Source organism: Prionailurus bengalensis, chromosome E1 (assembly GCF_016509475.1).
Source record: "Prionailurus bengalensis isolate Pbe53 chromosome E1, Fcat_Pben_1.1_paternal_pri, whole genome shotgun sequence".
Lineage (NCBI taxonomy): Eukaryota > Metazoa > Chordata > Mammalia > Carnivora > Felidae > Prionailurus > Prionailurus bengalensis.
The window spans coordinates 48,212,444-48,238,080 of NC_057347.1; the positions used below are offsets into that span (position 1 = coordinate 48,212,444).

The window sequence follows — 25,637 nt, forward strand, 5'->3', positions numbered from 1 at the left end:
AAACTAAGAGATTAAAGCAGACTTGCGATTTATGTTAGATATATAATCCTCAGGTTGAGTTAGACTGATAAAAGATTAATGTCAAAATAGCTTTCATGAGACCTAAAAACAATTCTGTGTCACGTTCAGATAAAGTAGTCAATAGGTTATATGGTGGATTAAACGGTGCTGTATTTTTAAGGTAGTTTTTAAAAGGATAATTACATTTGCTAAATTACATGTTAATAGCCCTCAATTATTTTTAGAGGGATTAAAAGAAAACCCTAAATTAATCAACTCTAAATCTGAAATTTATCAGCTTTAATAAAGAAAACATTTGGAATCTAATTTTATTTTTTGTTATTGTTTTTTAGAAAGGGAGAGAGAGAGAGAGAGAGCACGAGCCGGGGAGAGGGGCAAAGAGAGAGAGAGAGAGAGAGAGAGAGAGAGAGAGAGAGAGAGAAAGAATCGTAAGCAGGCCCCATGCTCAGTGCAGAGACTGATGCGGGGCTCAATCCCATGACCTTGGGATCATGACCTGAGCCAAAGTCAAGAGTCAGATGCTCAACTGACTGAGCCACCCAGGTGCCCAAGATCTAATTTTAGATTAAGTTTAAAATGCTTACATAAGATTGCATTTAATATCTCTTTTGGTTTCTATAATTGGAATCATAGGAAGATTTTTTCAAACCAACTAAGATTATTTTAGAGATGTGTTTATAGCAAAATTTTATCTCTTTTAATATTACTTTATCTCTTCTTTATCTGATAGTGATCCAGAGATTTTATTTTTTAGAAAGTACTTCTTTGCATTTGTCTTACCTGATCACTAATGAACTGAAAAAGATAAACCGTAGACCAGGTTGTTGGCGAACTGTAGCCTCCCAGGGCCAAATCTAGCCCGCTACCTGTTCTGTAAAGTTTTCTTAGAAAATACTGATGCCCATTTGATTCCATATGGTGTGCGGCTGCTTTCATGTTGTGGTGGCAGAGCCGAGCAGGTGTGCCAGAGATCAGACTAAAATGAGGACTATCTGGCACTTGACAGAAAAAGGATGCCAGTCTCTGCTCTAGACCAGAGCAGGTGTTTTGTAGGTCTTTAACGTTTTATTTTCTGAAAAATCCAGCTTCTTTTTTTTTTTTTTTTTAATGTTTGTTTATTTTTGAGCGAGAGAGAGACAGAGGGTGAGCGGGGGCATGGCGGGGGCGGCGTGCAGAGAGAGAGGGAGACACAGTCCGAAGCAGGCTCCAGGTTCTTCGCTGTCAGGACAGAACCCAGTGTGGGGCTTGAACCCATGAACCGTGAGATCACGAACCGCGAGCTGAAGTCGAATGCTCAACTGACTGAGCCACCCGAGTCCCTGAAAAATCCAGTTTTTAATAGTTCTTACGTATCTCTAGAACGACAGAGGTGTGCGCTTTGGATCAGAAAGCTGTGTGAGCCTTCAGGAACAGGTGCAGGACTAATGGGCAGGAAGAATCGGAACCTGTATGCCAAACTGTTACTGCATATGCTTAAGCGAGGAGCTCTCGAAGGTCCCTTTACACACCGACCGGAACCAGGCACGCTGAAAACCTTACCTTCCTACATGGTAGGTGTCACTGACCGGAAGATGTATGAGTTCCATTTCTTTAAAAGTGTCAACTCATCATCCCCTTTGGGATTGGTTATATTATTGACTTACAAGTCCTAGATAATACATTAGTTAAAACTGTTCCTTTTTCTTCCTAATTTACTTTTTACTACTTTGAATAGAAGTCAGATTTGGCCTTAAGGGGACTATGCTTATTGATGGAGCCATCCCACAGTATTCTGCAGTATTTCTAAAAAACTCACAGTGAATTTTTTTGTATTGAGCCTTAATTTCCCATTAGTTTTTGCTGGATTACATTAACCATCATTTATGTGTATTAGTAAATTCTAGTTTATGAAACACTCTTTCACACACATTATTAAAAAATTCATGAGAGGTTGGATTGAGTGACTTCTAAAGTTCCTTTCTTCTCTAATGAAATGATGACAGGAAGTTGGGAGTTTATACTTTGTTCAATTTCACTGTCAAAATCAGCTATTAGAAAGGCAGTTATAATTATGTTTCATTGGTTAATTGTCACTGTCTTGATCCTTGTAACCATGAAATATGCCTTGGTTTGTGTGGTGTTTGATGAGTACTTGAGAAATCTGGAGTACTAGGTATTGGTAGTGGACTGTTTTATGTATGTACGTATATACACACACACACACACACACACACACACGCACACATACTATATTAGTATAGTATCATAATATTATACTATACTATATAAATATAAATATATATATATATTTTTAAAAAAGCTAACTTTGTGAGTTAACTCTGGTTAATTTAAACCCATTTGCAGTCAAGAGGCACATTGCACACTAAATGATAATTTCTGTTATCCAAGTTAGAGATGCCAAAAGTTTTTTTTTTTTAATTTCAAGGTCATTTCTTTTTTTTTTTTTTTTTTAATTTACTTATTGTTTAATTTATTGTTAGTTAGCATATGGTGCAACAGTGATTTCAGGAGTACATTCCTTAATGCGCCTTACCCATTTAGCCCATCCTTCCTCCCACAACCGCTTCAGCAACCCTGTTTGTTCTCTATATTTAAGAGTCTTTTATGTTTTTTCCCCCAAGATGCCAAAAGTTTTGATGCTGTTACGAATTGTACGTTAAAGTAGAGCCATATATTTTGCTTCAGATCAGTAGTCTTGGCGATGGTAGTTATGTGATATTTGAACGTTGCAATGACTGCCTCATAAAACTGCTGCGCATGTCTGACTTGGGATAGAGGGTCGTGTGTCACCTCTCCCAGAGAACACCCTCTCGAGGATTCTTTGTGTGGGATTCAGAGAATTGTTGGAGAAGTATCCAGTTAATGCAGAGTTTTCTTCAGAAGGGTATCAAGAAGCCCACGTTGCTTGAAAAACTATTAGTGGGCGAATGTCCTCTTCTTAAAGACCTAAGGGGGAACGTTTTCTGAAACGTGTTCAGATGTTAAGATACCAGTATATTGCATCATACTCATTTCATAGAATCATCGGAAAGGCTTTACTTCACAGATAATAACAACAAGAAGGTCCAGAGACCCGTGTTGGATTTTCTAGTTAGTTTATGGCTTGGCCAGAACTAAATTACAAGTCTAGCAACACCTCTGTTGCTCCTCCTTTAGCTTAATTGTCTAGCCTAATTTTTGTTTTTGATTTTTATCGATTGTGGGTTCTCTGCCCACTGATTTTGTGTGTGTGTGAAGAGTAATTACTGATCACACAAAGAAATAGAGTACATGATTTTAAAAAGAACATTCCATTGCTCTTTTTTTTTTTTTTTAAATCGGGCATTTCTAATATTCCATTTTATCTCCGCTATCAGTTTATTAGCTTCGTGTCTCCTTTTTAGTAGCTGCCTTAGGGCTTACGATTTGCATCTTTAATTTGTGACAGTTTACCTTCCAAAATATTATACCCATTTGTGGATTATGGAAGAACTTTACAGGATTTCCTCTTTCCATTCTTTGTGCTGTAAGTTTCCAAACATGTCACTCCTACATGCATTTTATTATTATGGTTATTTTTAATTTTAATTCCGGTGTAGTTAATGCACAGTGTTATATTAGTTTCAGGTGTACAATATAATGATTGCACACTTCCGTACATCGCTCAGTGCTCATCCAGACGAGCGTACTCTTAATCCCTTCACTTATTTACCCATCTCCCCACAGACCTCCCCCCTGGTAACTACTAGTTTGCTCTCCAGAGTGAGGAGTCTGGTTTGTTCGTTTGGTTCCTTTTTCCTTTGTTTTGTTTCTTAAATTCCACATATGTGTGAGATCATTGTGGTCCATTTACCTTTTTATAAAGCTGTATTTTTTTGCAGCACAAATAATTATTAGACTTACTTGTCATGTAATTTTTATCATTTATCAGATTTCTTATACACCAAAACATAACTAAAATGTAAAATGTTATCCGTTTTATGTATTTTAATATTTTATAATTCATTGTGCCTTTCTGATAATTGAATTTGAGTATTTGAAAAGTTATTACCAAACTTGAAACTTGATGGACATCTTAAGTAATTATTTCATTATAGTACATTTTGAAAGAATAATTTTTCTAATTTTTAAAAATCAGTCCATCTATTTTGATGAACCAAATCCAGCACAAGCAAAAGTTTCAAGCCCGGAAGGATTACCAGACTGGGTAATGGGTGAGCTGGGAACCAGTGACCACAAGTTAAATGAATCGTGGAAGCTCTCTTCTGGAGAAGATTACTCTTTGGTGCAGTCGCCGACTGATGTGCACAGGTATGCTATGAAAATGGGATTCAAATGGGATTCGTCATTTAGCTTACCTTCACAACTTCATATATTGTTTCTCCTGGTGGTGTTTTTCATTTTTTTCATTTTTATGGTAAGTAGTTGGTTTAGTTTATAATTTTGTTAAAGTTGAGGGCTGTGAGGGGATGTTGGGTAGGTAAAACAATTTAACTTTTATCATATATTCAAGATTCCCATTGCATATTTAGCCCCTTCTGGGTGTCCGTTAAATATATATACATGTATTTATATATGTATATATGCCAATACTTGGAAAGTAGTGCCTGAGAATCTCTAAATAATTTAATTCTCTGTGTTCCTTCATGACGAGCATGAATTAAGAACATTATCAATGACTTGAACAAAATATAGCATCCTGCATATTCATTTCGAAGCTTATACTTGAATTTCTTTTCTTTTTCCCTATTGAGCAGTATTTGTTTTGATTTAATAATGACTTAAAGGTAAACCCCATTCAACTGTGCTTTCCCACTAGAGTACTAAGCTTAAGGATTTTTAGTGCAAAGAAAGATAAACTTCTAAGTTTTGCAAATACACAAAAAGTAGATTATTGTTGTAGGATAACTTTTGGCCCTTACGGGGGATAGATTTACACTGGGCTTTTAGTACATTTTGAATTTTACCTTTGGCATTGTTTTCCGAAACGTCAAAATGTTGCACGGTGGCAGTTGACATGGATCATACTTTATACTTCATCCTCAGCATTCTCTTGGTAGTTTTCATTCTTTGGAATTTGGTTTGGTTACCAGTGTCATCTCTCTTTTGTGCTGTAATTTTGTTTGGTTTATTCCTTAATCAGATGGAGAAATGCTATTAGTGATGTGAAATGTCTTGATGGTTGACGCAGCGCGGTTGATGTTTTTCAGGCCTCAGGCATTCTGGTGGAAAAGAACGGACGAACACAACGTGAGAGATCCAGTCCCTGTGAAATGTTTTGGTTAGAAAGGGGACACAAAATGGAGAGGCGAAAAAGGAAGGGGTGATAGAATTCAGGGTGCATTCAGAAGATTAAAAAGAGGTGAATCGATGAGTCCCTGGCACACGGTGTGCAGTCCTTGGTCTTAGCAGTCGTAGGAGATTTAAAAGTAGAGGAGGTGTTACTCTGGAATTTTCGTTAGCCTTATGGCAGATCAACGGAGGTGTGAAGAGAATGTGGTCTGCACGCAAAGGAAAACACAGTTCTCGGTTTGGCTGAAAAGTCCATCGGGTGTTTGCCAAAACGTTTCTTGTGCGTCCGCCTGAAAGCTGCGTTCCTTCTAGGTATAATGCATATGGAGTTTACAGTATAAAGGTGAACTAAAGTAGTTTCCCATATCTTGGAGCTGAGACCAGAGGTTGGAAACTGACGATCTTCTTGGACTGAATGAATCACGTGCATAGATTTGTTTTGTTTGACTTCTGTAGCGTCTTTAAGGATTTTTGAACGAGTTATTCAAAGTGAACAATTGGGAGTGTTACATAAAAACATAATTTTCTGGGGGTGCCTGGTTGACTAAGTCAGAAGAGAATGTGACTCTTGATGTCAGGGTTATGAGTTCGAGCCCCATGTTGGGTATAGAGATTACTTAAATACATTAAAAGAAACGAACACTTAAACAAAAACCTGGCTTTCTGGGCTCCTTAAAAAACTAGAGACTCAATCGTCTTTCCAGAAGCCAGTCACACGTGGGAGTCAAGTGACACTTGGTTCCTGCCCCAGTAAATGCCTTCGCAATTCGCTGCTCATTTTTGGCACTGACTCTGAGATCAGTCGCGTCTCTGTTTGACTATGAACTTTTTCTCCCCTTTTAAGTAGGGTCGAGAGGTGGAGGAAGTATTTCTTTTAACGCTTTTGCATCCTATCACAAGTGGAAAAAAGAAAGGTAGACGAAGAGGGGTCCGGAAACTCAAAAAGAGGAGGGACACCACATCTTTGTAGAAGTGGAGAATGTCCCTACGTCTGGCAGCATAATCACTCGCTTGTGACCCAGATCCTGCAGAAATTCGCTTTCTGATGTTGTTTTCTTTTATTTCATTTTTTTAATTTTTTTTTTCAACGTTTATTTATTTTTGGGACAGAGAGAGACAGAGCATGAACGGGGGAGGGGCAGAGAGAGAGGGAGACACAGAATCGGAAACAGGCTCCAGGCTCCGAGCCATCAGCCCAGAGCCCGACGCGGGGCTCGAACTCCCGGACCGCGAGATCGTGACCTGGCTGAAGTCGGACGCTTAACCGACTGCGCCACCCAGGCGCCCCCTGATGTTGTTTTAGATAAACAGGGAAGAGCATTAGGTGCACGGATTAATTTCCTTGTAGTGGTTATGTGTAGTGGTGGGGATATTCGTGAAGATTGAGGTGTGTGTTAAATTGAGGCTTAGGGTAGAAAACAGACTTGAGATCTCAGGAAATCCAAGTAATGGACTTTTCTTTCTCGGAACAGAGGATAAAGCTTAAGAAAATTCAGTGAGAATATTCTTCAGATATTACTCTGTGACTTTTCTGAAAAATGATACCCTAGTGAAATCTCCATAATTAAAAACATTTTTAAAAATTTTACCTATTTGTATTTATTTATTTGTTTACTTATGTGTTTATTTTTGAGAGACAGGGAGAGAGGGTGCAAGGAGGGACAGGAGAGGGAGAGGGGGAGTCCCAAGCATGCCCCACGCTCAGTGCAGAGCCCAGTACGGGGCTTGATCTCATGGCGGTGAGATCATGACCTAAGCTGAAATGAAGAGTCAGATGCTTAACTGACTGAGCCACCCGGGCGCCCCCAAATCTCCCCAATTTTAACAAATAACTTCTTTTTCTTTGTTGCTCACCTATAATAAAATGGCATTTGATGCAAAATATTCAAGTATGAGGCGTTAGTTATCAGTTATATAATAAGTAATTAATGGGAAAAGCAGGTAGTTCTTTGGTCCTACTCAACCCTTCAGATCTCACAATTCGAAAAAATCTTGCCTGACACCCCAGGTCTATTTAAGTGACTCTGTGTTTCCTTGTTCGTGGCGTGCAAAGTCTTCTGTTTCTGTTCTCCGTGCTAGACTGTAAATGTCAGGAGGCAGGGACTGTGCTTTCGCTATTTGCAATGTGTTTCCAGTGTCTCGCACCGGGCGGGGACCTCTTGGGAACCACGTAAGTATTTATATTTGATAAGTGCTTACATGCATGAGTGACTGTGTTGTGCCAGGCTGGGCCACTTACTTAATTTAATCTGTACAAAAACCTTTGGAGACAGGTAGATTGTGACAGAGAGGATGGCCCATAAGGATTTAAAAAAAAAAATCTTTTAGGACAAGTTGAGGAAAGGATCCATTTTAGAAGTTAAGAGAGGTGTGGATACAGGCTATAGAGATGCCCTTCACACACCGTGAGTGATCTAAAGACCGTGAGCTGGGAAAGACAGACTGAATGAACTGTCTTTCTGGTCAAGTGTCCGAATGTCTCCAAGGCTATTTGACAGCCATTGAGTGCTGCAAAAACAAAAGCTCTCAGACTGTCTTTTCTTCTATTGTTCTCTTCGTTTCATTCCATCTATTTGCAAATTTTAATTGGACTTAAAATTTGAAGCCACAGGTCCACGAATTAACAGATAACTTGTAATTTTGTGAACAGGAAGGCATTAAAAAGAGTAAAACTGACATTTCTTTTAGCTAATGGCAATAAAGTTGATTTAAAAGCCAAGTACACACATGATGTGTGAGATGAGATCAGAGGGGGCGGGAAGAGCCCTACTGATGGTCTTACTGTGCCGATGAAAAAGTCAGTATCTGCTACTGTTGACCTAGTACATCTCATCAGTTCTGCAAGAAATTGTTTTAAAAAGTTTAAGAGGCTTATAATATTTGACACATGTATGTTTTTATAGTGAATAATTTATTGTTACTTAGAACTGAAGTTTAATGCTGCCTCATAAATTTTACAAGCACTTCAACTTGTCCTTTGAAAAACCTCTTTAATCTTAAAAGATTTTCCCCCTTAGTGTTTCTTTTTTGATCACTTTATAAAATCCTGCTTTACTTAGACCTTTTTGTATGTGAAGTATTTCTAATGGCATTTTAGATTATGCTGTTTGTGTCCTAGCCTTTTCATATTGTTAAAGATGCAGGGCCCTTTTGAAGCCTCTTTGTTAGGCCTCCCTATTCAGGAGAGGTGGCACCTTCCCTTTACCTTTATTCTTCCTGTAAGAGACGGGGCGTTCTTCGTTCTAAACACGTTAGAAGTAGTTTGAGGTTATATGCTATCGTGCTTACTCTCATGCTCCCCCCCCCCCCCCCCAATACACATCATCTACTAGTAAGCTTAGCATTTCACATTGGATTGCTTCGACACGTAGCTAGTCCCATCCTGGTTTTATTCTTTGCTCTCCTTTTTCACTTTTCTTGTTGAAGGTTATGTTATTACCAGTGTTTTCTTTTAGAAAAACCACTTTTTAAATTGCATTGCTGTTTTATTAGAGATCTACTACTGTATTTTAATGTCAAATATCTGCTTTTCTTTTTAAAAAAAATTTTCAAAGTTTATTTTGAGAGAGAGAGAGAGAGAGTGAGCGAGCGAGCATGAGCAGGGGAGGGGGAGAGAGAGAAAGAGGAAGAGAATTCCAAGCAGACTCCGTGCTGTCAGCACAGGGCCCCCGTGTGGGGCTCGATCCCCTGAAACGTGAGATCGTGACCTGAGCCGAAATCAAGAGTTGGACGCTTAACTGACGGAGCCACCCAGGCGCCCCCTGCTTATTTTCTTGACAGTGAAAAATTTACCTACATTTGAGTTTGGTGCATGGTTTTACAAAATGTTACTGATGAGACCACAGACTTAGATCTCATCCCTGTACAGTTGGGCTAATTTCATTTAGTTCTCCAACCATGAGCTGTATCCATAGATACTACTTCCTGGTCATCCTTCGGGTACTTACCACTATGATCTGGTAGAGACCTTAATTGTCTTTGCGGTTGACGGACTTCCGGGTAACTCCTCTGGGTGTTCACAGTCTTATTATCCCTTCCTCTTGAGTTCAGGCAGGACCTGTGACTTGCTTCTCATAGGATATGGCAGTGGTGATGGGATGTCATTTCCATGATTACATTATGACACATAAGGCTCTGTCCTGCTAGCAGACTGACTTCACAGTCTTGCTGTCTTTTCCTTGCTGGCTGTGAAGAGCCAGGCTGCCATGAATTCTCTGGCTCTCAGGAACTGAATGCTGCCAACAACCATGTGCACGGGGAGGGTGGATCCTTCCCCGGTAGAGCCTCCAGATGAGAACCCAGCTCTGGGCAAACCATGATGGCAGCCTGCATGGCCCTAAGCAGAGGACCCAGCCCAGCTGTGTCTGTACTTCTGACCCACAGAAACTAGGAGAAAATACATCTGTGTCGTTTAAAGCTCTTCAGTGTGTGATAATTTGTTACGCAGCAGTAGATGACTAGTACAGTTTTTATCCTCATTTTGGGAAATGATACAACCCATATACAATACATGCTTCTTATAAAAACCTCAGAGTAGAAATATGTGGAGTAAAAAGTCAAAGTCTTTCTCTCCATGTCCTCCTTATTCCACTTTGCTCATGGGAAGTAATAGTCATCAATAATTTGGTGTGTATCATTCTACAGTAGCCACGTAGCCACACATAAGTAATTAAAAAGTTATACATTAGTTTATACTGTATGTCCTGTGGTGAGACTGGCTCTTTTTCCGCTTAACTGTATCCAAACCTGTGTCATGTAGTCTGTGCAGTCTTTTTAACCGCCATAATAATCCCTAGTGTGGATTGACTGTAATTTAACCTGTCTCCGTTGCTTTTAATTCTTCACGGTTGTAAAGAATGCCTTCGCATCTCGGTACACATACCATTATGCATCTGCATGTATTTTTTGGCTACTGCTGATGCTCAAGAAAGAAATCACTGTTTTAGTAGCCGGTACGTTAACAAATTTAATGGATAAGGGATTGGTGGGATTATTATCAGGTACGGCATCTTGCTGATTGATAACAAAAATCTATTTGGGCTAGTGTGGAGAGATCTCTAAGGTACAGAAAGTTTCAAAGAAGTTTATAAAAGTATAGTAAGCTTCAGTGTATGTGTGTGCATGGTGTATTTCAAAGAGGATATATGGATACACATGTGTATGTGTGTTTGCGATATTTCTGGGTGCCACATTTGAAACAGTTTTACCTTTAGAGAGAGGGACTAGTCTGGTGTGGAATGTTAAAAACTTTTTTGTACATACATCTATGTTAGTTTTAATAGTCACATACTTATTTTTGATAGATACTGTCAAGTTGCCCTCCAAAATACCATCTTGTTAAGATGTTTGGGCATATACAATAGTGATGCATATTAACACATTTAACTATATATAATTATACAAATTTAAACATAAGAATGAAATTTTCCCAATAGATAAGTATTTGTGGATTTCACTTGTATTTCTAATTTGTTAAAACAGAAATCAGGTGGGACGAGTTGTGCCATTTATGGAGCACCTACTGTATGCTAGATACTATTCTAGAAATCTTTTACAAGTTATCTGATTTCATCCTCTCGACCCTTCTGTGAGGCTGACGTGATGGCCCTTTGTCTTTATAGATGAGGTAACAGCTTCCGTGAGGTCATACCACGTTCCCCGTGATGGATCCAGTTTTGGAATCTAGGTCTTGATGATTTTAATTTTTTTTTAATGTTTATTTATGTTTGAGAGAGAGAGACAGAGACAGAGCATGAGCAGGGGAGGGGCAGAGAGGGAGGGAGTCACAGAATCCGAAGCGGGCTCCAGGCTCCGAACTGTCAGCACCGAGCCCGACACAGGGCTTGAACTCACAGACTGTGAGATCAAGACCTGAGCCGAAGTCGGATGCCCAACCGACTGAGCCACCCAGGCGCCACTTGGTTTGATGATTTTAGACCCTGTGTTCCTTCTAGTCTAGTCTATCCTGTAGGCACGAGTACCGTATGCAGCAAATGTGGAAATTCCACTTTCATCCATCATTTTCCCCCACTCAAGCCGTATCAGCAGTCCGGGGCGACTGTGCCTTTGTTCTTGGTTATTTCTAGGTTGAGCTGAAATGAGGGAGTTTGTCTTTGTTCAGATCTCTCTTCTGACACTTGGCAACTGTGTCCTCAGGCAAGTGACTTAATTTCTCTAACCTCCAGTTTCATCATTTGTAAAATGGAGCTAGAGAGCCTCTGACAGGGACCTGAGAAAGTGTTAGCTGCGGCCACCTTCATCACTGGCGTGGGGATTGTTATTTTAATGGTTCCTGCCGGAGCATACTTGTTAGATGGTTTGACCATTCTTTCTTCTCTAATTAGCTAATCTTCCTAAAGGATATTATCTTAAAATCCATCAGTCATTAATTATTTTGAGAATCACTTGAGAAAAATAGATTAATGGCTATGTGGAAAGCTTCTCAGTGTATGAATCCTGCACACTCTTAGAAGAAGGTGGGAGAGTATTTTAAAAGAGGCTTTGAAAGAATCTTTATTTCGATAACTCAGCAAGTCCTTTTTCCCCCCAGATAGAAGGAATACGGTGTAGCTGGCCCCTTTTTTCTTTTTGCATTGTGCCACACACCCTGAATTAGAAGCTAAGTAATAGTTAGACGTAAGTTCATGTCGTATCTATGTATTCTTTTTGTGTATTCTCCCAAACACAGAACATGGAGATAATATGTTGTATTCTTTTCTTAGGATTCTATGAAAAATGTTTTGAAGCTTCGGTTTAATGGCTTGTGATTATTTTTATGACTTTTCAGTGAAGTATAATGTGGTCTGGTAGCTTTATCACCAAAGTGCAGTTAGGGTCTAGGATAGAAAAGATGAAAAGAATGATTTAATACCACTTAACTATTTGTACTTGAAACTTTGCTTAAGAGTTCCGGGTTAGGAGAGGGTTGGGGGGAGGCAAGATGAATCAGCCTGCTTCCCAGCGGAAGAAACACAAGGATTCTACTTAACTGTAGAGGACCTTGTTCATGAAAAAGAAGGCATTAATTTAGATTTCTTTAGATGCCGTTTTATAAAGAGCCACCATCTAGATTACGTAAAAATTCTAGGAGTGTGCAAACAGAATTATTATTTACTGTATATTACTCTTACCCTATGAGATTTAGGTTATGTTTATATGAATTAAAGTTTTATCTTTTAATTTATATTGTGTCCTCTAAGAAAGAAATTTGTTCATACCTGTAAGAAAGGACTTGGAGAATAATTATCCTATTTTAAGTGATTATAGAGGATTATAATTTTTGCATCTTGCTTTAATGAGATCCTTCCATGGATTATTTGATGCCAGATTTTAGTTTGGAATGAGGAATCTAATTATAGCCCTGCCCTTATGGAAAATATGATTTGCTTTACAATGATCCTCTTTATGATGTGGTTTTCCAGGAATGCATTGCGGCAGAAAGCTGGGACTGTGTATGTCCTTTAAAAATGTCTCCCATTATAGCTAACATTTCATTGGCTTGTGCAGTTTAATGACATGACCAGCAGATGGTGATCAAGTATAATGAAAATGTACTTGTGATTATGTTCATCTATGTGAAAAAACATTTTTCACTTCAAAAATAATGATGTAATTTTTTAGTCTGGATACTTAAAAAAACTGCAAAGGAATCTTTTTCTTTGTTAAACTCCATTTTTGTATGTAAGTGACATTAACACTATAAACAGCCCTGCTCCTAAATTGTTGGATGAATTTATGGGGTTGCTGATCAGTATCTTTCCTTCCTAGGGGTTCTTTATATCCAGTGGCATAAATAAATATGGTTAGGATTACACACAGTAAAACATCCTTAGATATTTACAAAGTACATTCATTATATTTACAAATAGCCCCGTTGTTTGGGCAAAGATAGATTCTACAGTAGCACCGTCCCGTAGTACTTTCTGCAGTGGTGGAAATGTTGTATGGCTGTGCTATCCAGCACAATAGCCACTATTCACATGTGACTGTTGAGCCCTTGAAATGTGACTAGTGTGACCGAGGAACGGAATTTTAAGTTGTAATTAATTTAAATAGCTGTATGTGATTTAGTGGCTCCTGTATTGGGCTTGGCACTGTAGTCCTGGGTCTTCTTTTGGGCCACTGTAAAGCCTGACCTAGATGGACAGCTGCTGTCTAGGTGGGGAAGCAGGATGCAGACAGGGACCTGGAGTTGGGTGTTGGTACCTATAAACTGCCTCCGCCACAGGGGAGCCCTTTTATCTGTGCTTACTTGCGTTTCATGGGTATCTCTTCTTTGATGATAATCACCCATGAGCAACACCTAGTTGCTTTTCTGTTTGGTCAGTCTCAGGTTTCAGAGGAGATCTTGCCAATAAATCTTTTTGAAAGAAAGAAAAAGTAATCATTTTCCTTAAGTTGATTTTTTTCATCATTTTGTTTGGATAAAACACTCAGCATGGATTACATGTGATTCATTGGATACTTTTGATACAGTGGCTGCTCGTTATAGGTAGACACTTATCCTTGAGCTCTACAAATAAGTCTGCTGCATAAATGAGGAATGAAAACTGTTTCTTAGGATACTCCATAAAACATAATGTTTCATGCACTCATAAAACCACCTAACTACTCATTAATTTTCAACATTAACACATTAGTTAAATAGCATTCTTCGGTGTTTACCAGGTCAAGGAAGTGGCAACAAGTTGCAACTGAGATAGAATTGCTTTGAGAACAATGGGCTTGCATTTTTCTGAGGCTTTTTTTTGTTTGTTTTTGTTTTAGTGAGTCAGATTTTTGACGTATTTAGTTGCTTTTTAAAAAATTTTAATGAATGGGGCTTTGTAATAGCATCTTTTTATTTCACAGGCAACTTTCTTTTTGTGAGGTCATAATATTGAATAGTTTTGATTGTCCTTTTAATAAAAAAAGATGACAGTAAGTTTATAAGTATGTTACCGTAAAACTTAATTTTAAGGGAATTAAAATACTGAGTGTTGTACTGTCAAACCAGAGATCAGTTAATAAACGTTGACTTAATTGTACGGTTTTTATTTTTAAGTTTTAAAATCGAATGTTATTTTAAGGTAGGAAATGGGGAAAGCAAGAAGTCTTAAATTGTTTATGAATCTCTGGTCATTTTTTAGTTTTGTCAACGCATCTCATTTTTTTTTTTTCATTTTGTTTTGTTTTTCTGTTTATTCCTAATAAAGTTCCCTTTGAAAAATTAAAATAATATGTTGTGGATCATTGGAAGTTATTTTTATTTTCTTATTTTCAGGGTAGTTTGATAGTTTACTGCATTATTAGTTGTTGCTATTTATTTTTATGTTTCATTTCCATTTAGCAATGCCTTGAGAAGACGATTCTTAAGGGGATGTGTAACATTATTAGCCGCTGCTCAGATGAATGCAAAGACATGAAATCTAGTTAATTCTCATTTTAGTTTCCTGATCATTTATAATCTAGTAGTTGTGTAGGAGTCGTATGACTCTTGCAATGTTTTACAACTGTGAAACATAGCGTACATGTAAAAAGTGCACGAAAATAGGGGCGCCTGGGTGGCTCAGTCAGTTAAGCATCTGACTTTGGCTCAGGTCATGATCTCACGGTTTGTGAGTTCGAGCCCCTCGTCAGGCTTTGTGCTGACAGCTCAGAGTCTGGAGCCTGCTTCAGATTCTGTGTCTCCTTCTCTCTCTGCTCCTCCCCTGCTTGTGCTCTGTCTCTCTCTGTCAAAAATAAATTAATGTAGAAGCAAAAAAAAGTGCACGAAAATATACAGGTACAGTTTAAAGAACAGTTACAAAATAAACATCCCTATACTTTTAACCCACCCGAGAAATAGCATATGATAGTACTCCAGGAGACCTTGGGTGTCCTTCCTGACTGGCTCCTCTTGTCATCTCCTGAGAGGACCATTGTCCTGTCTTTTGTGTGTATCATTTCTTTTCTTTTCTTTTTTTTTTTTAACTTTATATAAGTGGGACCATACTTAATATATTGTTTTGAAGCTTCTTTTTCTCATGTTTTTCAGATCTATCCTTGTTAATAAATGTGACTGTGTTTCATTCTTTGTGGCAAACTTTTAAAGTCAATGTGTAACATACAAGACTTAATCAAAGCTTGGTGCAGTTTTACAAAATGAATACCTGTATGTAACCATCTTCTAAAGCAAGAGAGAGACCATCCTCAGCTCTCCAGAAAGCTCTCTCTTACCCCTCCCCCGTCATTTACCATCCCACCAAATAGTAACCACTATTCTGCATTATATCACCGTAGATCAGCTTTAACAGTTTTTGATTCATAAAGCGTGTTCACGTTTTTCTAGCTTCATTGGCTCAACGTTATGTTGTGAGATTGATTTGTGTTGTTGTGTTTAGCAATGGATTATTCTTTTTCATTTACTACTGTGTGAATGTATCGCATTTATATATGCATTCTACTGTTGTTGGATATTTGGTTTTGTTCCGGGTTTTGGCTGTTACAAATAATTCTGCTGTGAACATTCTCGTACATGTCTTTTAGTGCCCATGTGTGCACTGTGTTGACTTGGAAGTGTACTTACAGTACATTCTGCCAGAGAGTTTTCCAAAATGGTTATGGCAATTTACTTTTCCAGGGTAGGATTTCAGAGTCTGTGGCTCCCCCCTCTCCCAATACTTGGTTTGTCCGTTTCTTTTAGTTTTAGCGATTCTAGTATGGTGTGTTTTAATTTGCATTGTCCCACATGGCTAATGACATTGAGTACCTTTTCCTATCCTTTTTGGCCACTTGGATGTCCTCTTTTGTGAAGTTGCTATTCATTTTTTAATAAAACATGGCTTCTCAGTGTTTTTTGATTTTTCACGATTCTTTGTATATTCTGGATACAAATATACATATACAGAATACATTTTTTGTTGACGTACGTATGGCATATATCTTCTCCCACTTTCATTGGTGTGATCTGTCGAATGTCATTAACTTATATTATAGTTTTATTTGTTGTTTGTCTCTGATATTGTTTGTGCTTTTTATGTGTGTCCTGTTTAAGATTTCTTGCCTTGCCTATCCCAAGATAATGGAGATACTTGCCTATGTTGCCTTCTAGAAGCTTTCTTATCTTTCTCATTTAGGTATGTGCTTCATCTGGAATTGATTTTTATGTATGAAATGAGGTAGGGCTTTCTCCCACCCCTAGTCAGCCCAGGATAGTGGAGGGATAGCCATGTAATCCAACATCTTTAAAAAAAAAAAACCCAGCCTTTCCCCACTGCTGTAGTTGGCATCATTATTGTAAACTAGGAAATCTTATTTGTGTGGGTTTATTTCTGGACCCTCGTCTCCTCCATTGGTCTATTTGTCTGTGTGCTATTACTATATGCCTTAATTACTGCAGTTTAGTAGTGTAGCGTATGCCTTCCAGCTTTCTTTTCTTCTCCAAGATTGCCCTGGCTCTTCTTGGTTCTTTACCTTCTCATTTAAATTTTATAATTAAAATAGTTTTTAATGTTTATTTTTTTGGGAGAGAGTGAGTGAGAGTGAGTGAGTGGGGGAGGGTCAGAGAGAGAGGGAGACCCAGAATCCAAAGCAGGCTCCAGGCTCTGTGCTGACAGCACAGAGCCCGATGTGGGGCTCGAGCTCACAAACTGTGAGATCATGACCAGAGCTGAAGTCGGCCACTTAACTGATTGAGCCATCCAGGCGCCCCTAAATTTTACAATTAGCTTACCAGTTTACACACACACACACACACACACACACACACACACACACACACACGTATCTCTGTTGACATTGTAATTGGAAATGTATTGAGTCTATAGATCAATTTAGGAAGAGTTAATATCTTTATAATATGGAATTACACTCCCAGGCCCAGATAAACAGTGATCTGCTTTTCGTGTCTATGGTTTTGCCTTTTTTAGAAATTTCATCTGAGTGGATGAAATACATAAATACATACATAAACTATGTAGTCTTACGCATCTGATTCTTTTCACTTAGGGTATTGTTTTGAAGTTCATGTTGCCTGTATCAATAGTTCATTCCTTTTTAACCCTGGATGGTATTTCGCTGATGAGTATATCACATTTTGTTTATCCATTTACCAGTTCATGGATATTTGGATTGTTATCAGACTTCGGCTATTATGAATTATGCTGCTGTGGACATTCATACTGCAAATTTTTGTTTGAGCACGTGTTTTTCATTTCTTTTGGGTAGATATCTAACAGTGGGCTATATAAGTGTATATTTAACTTTTTAAGGGAAGTAGCAGACCATTTCCCGACGTGGCGGTGCCATTTGACATCCCTGTTAGCAACGTGTGAGTGCCTCAGGTTTTTCACATCCTCACCTCTTGGTATTATCAGTGTTTTTGATTTTGGTCATTTTAATGGGCATGTAGTGGTATTGCATTGTGGTTTTAGTTTGCATTCCCCTAATAACTACTCGTGCTGAGCATCTTTTCACGTGGTTAACGACCATTTGTATATCTTCTTTGGAGAAATGTCTGTTCCGATAGCGACCTGCTCCCCACACACCCAACTACGATCATTGATCACTAGAGACATTTCTGAAAGGGTGAATAATGGGAGGTACAAAGGAGTCACTGGTTTCCATAGCAGTTCTGAAATCCAGTTGGGCAAATACTGGAAAGTCCTTAATCAAGGCTCAAGACCTGGGACTAATATTGCACGTCTCCTAGCTCCTCCCACTGGGCTCTTGAGTCCGTCTTCTGAGTTCTTCCTTTTTCATGAAAGATAGCATGTATTTGCAGCTTAGTACTTTTCTCAGCCTGTTTCCCTCCAGAAGAATTTTGGACACTTTGGTACTCTTATCTTTTTCAGTCTAGGGGAGCAGTGATTTTGCTGAATAATTTTCTCAAAACCTTTGTAGACCTCCTGTGCATCTCTTTTATGTTCATTCCACTAGACAAAAGCCACATGTATTAATCTCATTGAGATTCCCTTTCCATGTTGGGTTGCTTCTGACAAGATTGAGGGATGATGACCTTAACCTTTCTAGAGGCTCTGTTGTTTGATTGAGAGAATCTGTAAAGCATCGCCTTAATCTTTTTAAAGTTCTCTGTGTGTGAATGTATAGTACTCTTGATGTACCACCTTTGATCTTTTTGATCTGAAAAAAAGGTTTTTCATTTATACTCTTGGCTTTTTCTCTAGGCGGTGCTCAGATTTCACTCGGGTGCCATTTCTTAGTTTAGCATCTTTTGCTAGCTGGCGACTGAGAATTTTTAAAATCATGAAGTTCTCGTTCTCTTTTCTTTAGGTGTCCTCCACTTAGTTTAATTTATTACTCTTCTCTTGCATTTCACTCTAAGCAGCAAGAAATACTTTGCCTGGAAATCTCCGTCACTGTATCACTCATCCAACTTATTAAGCACATCTTCTGTTTTACATGTTACTTAGAGTGATAGTGTGGCCACTGCATAAAAGGATCCCTCTCCTGTTTTTCAGTAACATGTCTCTCACTTCCTCTTGAGTTCTCACTGGCAAATCTCACTTGAGTCCTCAAGTCCAGATTTCTACTAACAGCCTCTTCCGGTCAATTTTGTCTTTTTTTTAGTATACAAGTCAAAGTCCTTCCAGCCTCTGATGACTACCTGGTTCAAAAGACACTTCCACTTTTTAGGCGGTACCTCGTTTCTGGGTACCAAAGTCTGTATTAGTTATCTATTGCTGCATGACAAATTGTTCCGAGTGTTAGCAACTTAAAAACAACAAAATTTATTATCTTGTAGGCATGGCTTAGCTGGGATTTGTGGCTCAGGTTCTCTTGTAAAGCTGCAGTCAAAGTATTTGTGGGGTGTTTGGGGGCATCAGTCTTAGGGCTCTCATTCAGAGGCTTCTTTAAGTTTCTTGCTGTTCAGACTTCTCCAATGAGCAGCATGAAAGATGGCAGCTGACTTGCATTGAAGAAAAGAAGCAAGATGGAAACCAGGGTCTTTTTTGTAAGCTAATCTTGGAAGTGATAGCCTATCACTTGTTATATTCAGGTTATTAAAAGTAAATCACTAGATTCAGTGGATACTCAGAGAAAAGGGTTTACACAAGGGCATGAATGCCAGGAGATGGGGGTCATTGGGAGCCATATTAGATGTTGCCTACCACACACCTAGAGCAAGTACTAAAAATATAATAGACATATAACCAGGAATAAATATAACTAAAGAGATTAAAATGGAATACAGTAAAATAGTCAACATAAAAGTAGGTAGGGAAGGAAGAACAGAGAAACAGAAGATGGGACAAATATAAAACAAATAGCAAAATGGCAGACCAAGTAGAGCCATATCAATAATTACATTAAATGTAATTGGACTCCACAGTCTAGTCCAAAGGCAGTGAATACTAGATTGGATTTAAAAAGCAAGAACCATGTTGTATGTTATCTATAAGAGGCATACTTTACAATACAAAGACAAGTAAATTGAAAGAGTTGTGGAATGTAAAGAGATATAAAATGAAAACAGAAGCATAAGAAACCTTAAGCCAAAGAGAATTATTAGAGATAAACATAATTATTTTGTAATGATACAAGAATAAGTTCATAAGCATGACATAACAGTTATAAATGTGTATGTAGCAAATGATAAAGCTTCAGAAATATGCGAGTCAATAAATAACAGCCAAAGGAAGAAATAGACAAATCCACACACGTTGCAGATTTTAACACCTTTCTGGAACTGATGGAGCAGAAAATTCAGTGAGGATGTAGAAGATGTGAACAGTGCACTGACCCATCTCAACCTCATTGACGTCTATAAAACACCCCACCCGACAAGTACAGATTACACATTCTTTAAGTGTGCATGGAATGTTCATCCGATAGGTCATGTCTGGTCATAAAAGAAATCTCAATTGGTCACCAAAGATGAAAGTCGCACGATATATAGTCTGACCTCATTTGAATTTAATGAGAAATGAACAGTAATAGTACTGTATATCCAGAAAAGCCCTAAAATATTTATAAGTTAAAAAAAATCATTCTAGAAAAGATCTTATTTTATTATTATTGCTTTCTTTTTGCTTTTTAAAAGAAGTGTATTTTGAGGAGAGAGAGTGCCCACTGGTGGTAGGGGCAGAGAGAGAGTGAGAGAGAATTCTAAGCAGGCTCCGCACTGTCAGCGCAGAGCATGATGCAGGGTTCAAATTCACAAACTATGAGATCATGACCTGGACGGAAATCAAGAGTTGGACACTTAACTGACTGAGCCACCCAGGTGCCCCTTTTAAGATTTTATTTTTAAGTAATCTCCACACCCAATGTGGGGTTTGAATTCATAACCCCAAGATCAAGAGTCTCTCCGACAACTGAGCCAGTCAGGTGCCCTCCAAAAATCAATTATACCCATTGGTGAAGAAAGAAATCACAAGGGAGTTTAGAAAATATTTTCAAACAAATGATAAGGAAAATACAGTACATAAAACTTTATGAAGTGCAGCCAAGGCAGTGCTTAAAGGGAGATTTAGAGTTTTTAATGCTTATATCAGAAAAGAAGAGATATCTGAAATCAGTGATCATAGCTTCCCCCTTTTGAAGCTGGAAGAGTAAGAGCTAAGTGGACCCAATGTAAGTGGAATGAAGGAAATAAAATAGATGAGTGGAAATCAATGGAACAGAGAATAGTAGAGAAAAATCAATGAACCAAGGATTGATTTTTTTGAAAAGCTAAATAAAATTGATAAATTCTGGTCAGACTTATCAAATAAAAAGAAATATATGGACAAATATAAAAACATGTAGAATTTTCCTTTCGGTTTATAATTCCATTTTTAGGGGCGCCTGGGTGGCTCCGTCTGTTGAGCGTCTGACTGCAGCTCAGGTCATGGTCTCACAGTCTTGTGAGTTTGAGACCCACGTCAGCTGTGCTGACAGCTCAGAGCCTGGAGCCTGCTTTGGATTCTGTGTCTCCCTCTCTCTCTCCCCCTCCCCTGCTCATGCTTTGTCTCTCTCTGTCAAAAATAAATAAACATTAAAAAAATCTATATATATAATTCCATTTTTATTTTTTATAGGAGTAGAAAGAAATATGTGTAAAATAATTGTAAATATACGTTAATGGGTATGCAGTATCAGCAACATAAACTTGTGGGGAGAGGTGTGGAGCTATAAAGGAGTAGAGTTTTTGTATGTAGTTGGAGTTTAAAATATATTGTTGTAGGGGCGCCTGGGTGGCGCAGTCGGTTAAGCGTCCGACTTCAGCCAGGTCACGATCTCGCGGTCCGTGAGTTCGAGCCCCACGTCGGGCTCTGGGCTGATGGCTCAGAGCCTGGAGCCTGTTTCCGATTCTGTGTCTCCCTCTCTCTCTGCCCCTCCCCCGTTCATGCTCTGTCTCTCTCTGTCCCAAAAATAAATAAACGTTAAAATATATTGTTGTAACTTTAGGATTAAAAAAATTTTTTTGTAATCCTCACGGTAACCACAAAGAAAATACACACAAAAGGCCATGAGAAGGGAATCGAAACATGTCATTACAAAACGTCAACTAAATAAAAAGGCAGGCAGGGAGGAAATGAGAGACACATAACCTATAAGACATACAGAAGGTAACAAAATGTCAATAGTGAGTCTTTGTCTATCACTAATTCATTGCACTTTAAGTGTAAATGGATTAAACTCCACAGTGAAAAGTCATGGCTTGGCAGAATGTATAAAAAATGCCAGTATTCAACTATATGCTGTTTACAGGAGACTCACTTTAGATCTAAGGACACACACACCCACACACAGGTTGAAAGTGAAAGAATAGAAAAAGATACTTCATGTAAAGAGTAACCGAAGGAGAGCAGAGGTGACTGTATATCATACAAAATGGACTTTAAGTAAAAAACAGCTATGAAACAGAAGGACATATATTATGATAAAAGGGTCAATTCACCAAGAAGATACAATTATAAAATACATGCACCAAACATCAGAAGTCCTAAATATATGAGACCAACATTGGCAGAATTGAAGGGAGAAATTGCTCTAGAGTAATAGTAAGAAACTTTAGTACCCCGCATTCCCACATTCAACAATGGATAGAACAATCAGAAGATCAATAAAGAAATAGAAGGTTTGAACAGTACTATATAGACCAATTGGACCAAACAGACATACACAAAGCATTCCACCCAACACAAGTACACATGGGATAGTTTCAAGTACACATGGAATATTCTCCAGGGTAAATCATGTGATAGGCCACAAAAGAGTCTTAATAATATTTTAAAAATTGAAATCACACAGAGTATTTTTTTTCTGAGCAAAATATAGGGAAACTAGAAGTTAATAGTGAAACTGGAAAATTCACAAATGTGTGGAATTAAATAACTCGCTCTAAGCAAGCAGTGAGTCAAAGAAGAAATCAAAAGGGATATTAGAAAATATCTTGAGATAAATGGAAATGAAAACACAATGTACCAAAACTTAGGAGATTCTGTGAAAGCAGTAAGAGGGAGACTTAAGGTTGTAAAAGCTTGCATTAAAAAAGAATAAAGATCTCACAGGGACAACCTAAGTTTACATCTTAAGGAAGTAGAAAAAGAAGAACAAACTCCAAAGATAGCAGAAGAAAGGAAATAATAAAAACTAGAGCAGAAATAAACAAAACGGAGAATGAAAAAATATTAGAAAAAAATGAAACCAAGAGTTGTTTTCTTCAGAAAAAAATCAACAAAATTGAAAAACCTTTAGCTGAATTGCTTAAAAAGAAAGAAGACTCAAATAACTGAAATCAGAAAAGAAAGGGGGGAGTATTACAACTGATTTTACAGAAATAAAAAGGATTATAGGTATGATGAATAGATGTATGCCGACAATTGGATAAACCAGATGAAATGGACAAATTACTAGAAACAGTCTACCAAGACTGAATCATGAAGAAGTAAAATCTGAAAAGACCTGTAACTGGTAAGGTTATTAAAGGAATATTCAAAAAGCTCCCAACAAAGAAAAGCCTAGGACCAGATGGCTTCATGGGTGAATTACACTGAGCATCCAAAGAATATTTAACACCAATCCTCCTCAGACTCTTCCAAAAATTGAAAAAGAGGAAGCACTTTCAAATTCATCGCATGAGGTCAGCATTACCCTGATACCAAAGCCAGACAAAGACACTACTGGAAAACTACCGACCAGTTTCCCTGATGAATATTTATGTAAAAATCTTCAAAAAAACCAAAAAAACCCCAACAAAACAAAACCAGCAAAGAAAAGAAACAACAACTAGCAAATAGAATTCAGCAGCACATTAAAAAGATTATACACCATGACCAAGTGGGATATTCCTGGGATGCAATGAGAATTCAACATATGAAATTCAGTCAGTATAGTACACTGCATTAACAGAATGATTGAAAAAGCCACATGATCTCAAACGATGCAGAAAAAGCGTCTGACAAAATTTAATACCCTTTCATGATAAAAATACTTAATAAACTAGGAATAGAAGGAAGCTATTTCAAAATAATAGGCCGTATATGAAAAACTGATCACTAACATCATATTTAATGGAGAAAGACAAAGACTTCCTAATTGCCAGAGCAATTAGGCAAGAAAAAGAAATAAAAGGCATCTAAATCGGAAAGGAAGAAGTAAAATCATCTCTGTTCACAGATGACATGATCTTATACATAGAATATGTACATAAAATATACATAGAATATGTATTCCATACAAAACTGTTAGAACTAATAAATTCAACAAAGCATCAGGATAAAAAACCAACACACAAAAATCAGTTTCACTTTTTATATCCTGACAGTAAACAATCTGACAAATTAAGAAAATAATTCCATTTACAATAGCATCAAAAAGAATAAAATACTTAGGAATAAACTTAATCAAGGAGGCAAAAGCCTTGTACACTGAAAAACTACGAAGTTAAAGAAGACACTAGTAAATGGAAACACATCCTAGTGTTCATGGAAGACTTAACATGTTAAGATATGGTCAATACTACTCAAAGTGATAAATGGATCCCATGCAGTACCTATCAAGATTCCAGTGGCATGTTTTTCTGTTTGTTTGTGTTTGTTTTCAGAAATACAAAAATACATTGTAAAATTTGTATGGAATCTCAAGGGACAATGAATGGCCAAAACAGTCTTGGAAAAGAACAAAACTGGAATACTCCTACTTCCTAATTTCAAAATTTATTGCAAAGCCACAGTAATCAAAATAGTGTGGTATTGGCATAAAGACAGACATATATAGAATAATAGAGTAGAATAGAGACCCCAGAAATAAACTCTTACATATATGATCAAATTATTTTTTGACAAGGTGCCAAGACCACTCAATGGGAAAAGGACAATTTTTTTTTCAACAAATTGTGCTGGGAAAACTGGATGCAAAACACATGCAAAAGAATGAAGTTGGACTTTTACCTTACACTATATGTAAAAATTAACTCAAAATGGATCAAAGACCTAAACATAAGAGCTACAACTATAAAGCTCTTAGTTGAAAATATAGGGGAAAAGCTTCATGACAGTGGATTTGACAATGATTTACTGGATGTGACACCAAAAGCACAGACAACAAAAGAAAAAAGATGATGAATTGAGTATCAAAATGGAAAATTTGTATCTATCAAAGGATGCAGTCAAAAGAATGACGACACAGCCTATGCAGTGGGAGAAAGTATTTGCAAGTCATACATCTGAAAAACAGTTAATATTCAGAATATGTAAGAAACTTCTACAACTCAATGACAACAATGAAATAACAACTCGGTCAAAAAATGGGCAAAAAAACTTGAATAGACATTTCTCCAAAGAAGGTGTACAAATGGCCAGTAAACACATGAAAAGATGCTCAACGTCAATAATCATAATAATCATTTTGGAAATGCAAATCAAAACCATAATGAGAGGGGCACCTGGGTGGCTCAGTTGGTTGAGTGTCTGACTCTTGATTTCTTTGACTAGGTCATAACCTCATGGTCATGGGATCAATCCCTGTGTTGGACTCTGAGTGTGGAGTCTGCTTGTGATTCTCTCTCTCTCTCTCTCTCTGTCTCTCTCTCTCTTTCTCTCTCTCTCTCTCTCCAACAAACCATAATGAGATACCACCTCATACCTATGAGTATGGCTACTATAAACAAACAAACAAATGTTAGCAAGGATGTGGAGAAATTGGGACCCTTGAGCACTCTTGTTGGGAATGCAAAATGGGGTAACTACTGTGGAAAATAGTATGGCAGCTCCTCACATAAACTAGGAATAGTTACCATCTGATCTACCAATTCCTCTTCTGGGTATTTATACCAAAGAATTGAAAACAGGACTTGACATGTTCATGGTATCATTATTTGCACTAGCCAAAAGGTGGAAGAATTCCACGTCTTCATCAGTGGATGGATGGAAACAAAC

General features: G+C 37.8%; 1 protein-coding gene and 1 long non-coding RNA gene across 7 annotated transcripts in view; one reads left to right on the forward strand and one right to left on the reverse strand.

Annotated features, from left to right (window-relative positions):
* Nucleotides 1-25,637, forward strand: part of CEP112 (centrosomal protein 112) — a 427,630-nt gene that overhangs the window by 9,637 nt on the left and 392,356 nt on the right. For 4 of the 6 annotated variants that reach the window (XR_006297953.1, XM_043585075.1, XM_043585077.1 and 1 more), the window contains exons 3-4: nucleotides 1,381-1,571; nucleotides 4,139-4,311. Coding sequence is in view for 4 of the 6 variants with exons in the window: in XM_043585075.1 (XP_043441010.1) it covers nucleotides 1,381-1,571; nucleotides 4,139-4,311 (364 nt within the window). In the remaining 2 variants the exon portion in view is untranslated. Of the gene's footprint in view, nucleotides 1-1,380; nucleotides 1,572-4,138; nucleotides 4,312-25,637 lie in introns of those variants that run through there. The other 2 variants (XM_043585079.1, XM_043585081.1) reach the window with 2 other exon arrangements.
* LOC122485807 lies at nucleotides 5,110-9,409 on the reverse strand. Its single transcript, XR_006297954.1, has 2 exons — nucleotides 9,240-9,409; nucleotides 5,110-5,222 (listed from the first exon to the last, which is right to left on the reverse strand). It is a non-coding gene; the product is annotated as an uncharacterized LOC122485807 (long non-coding RNA).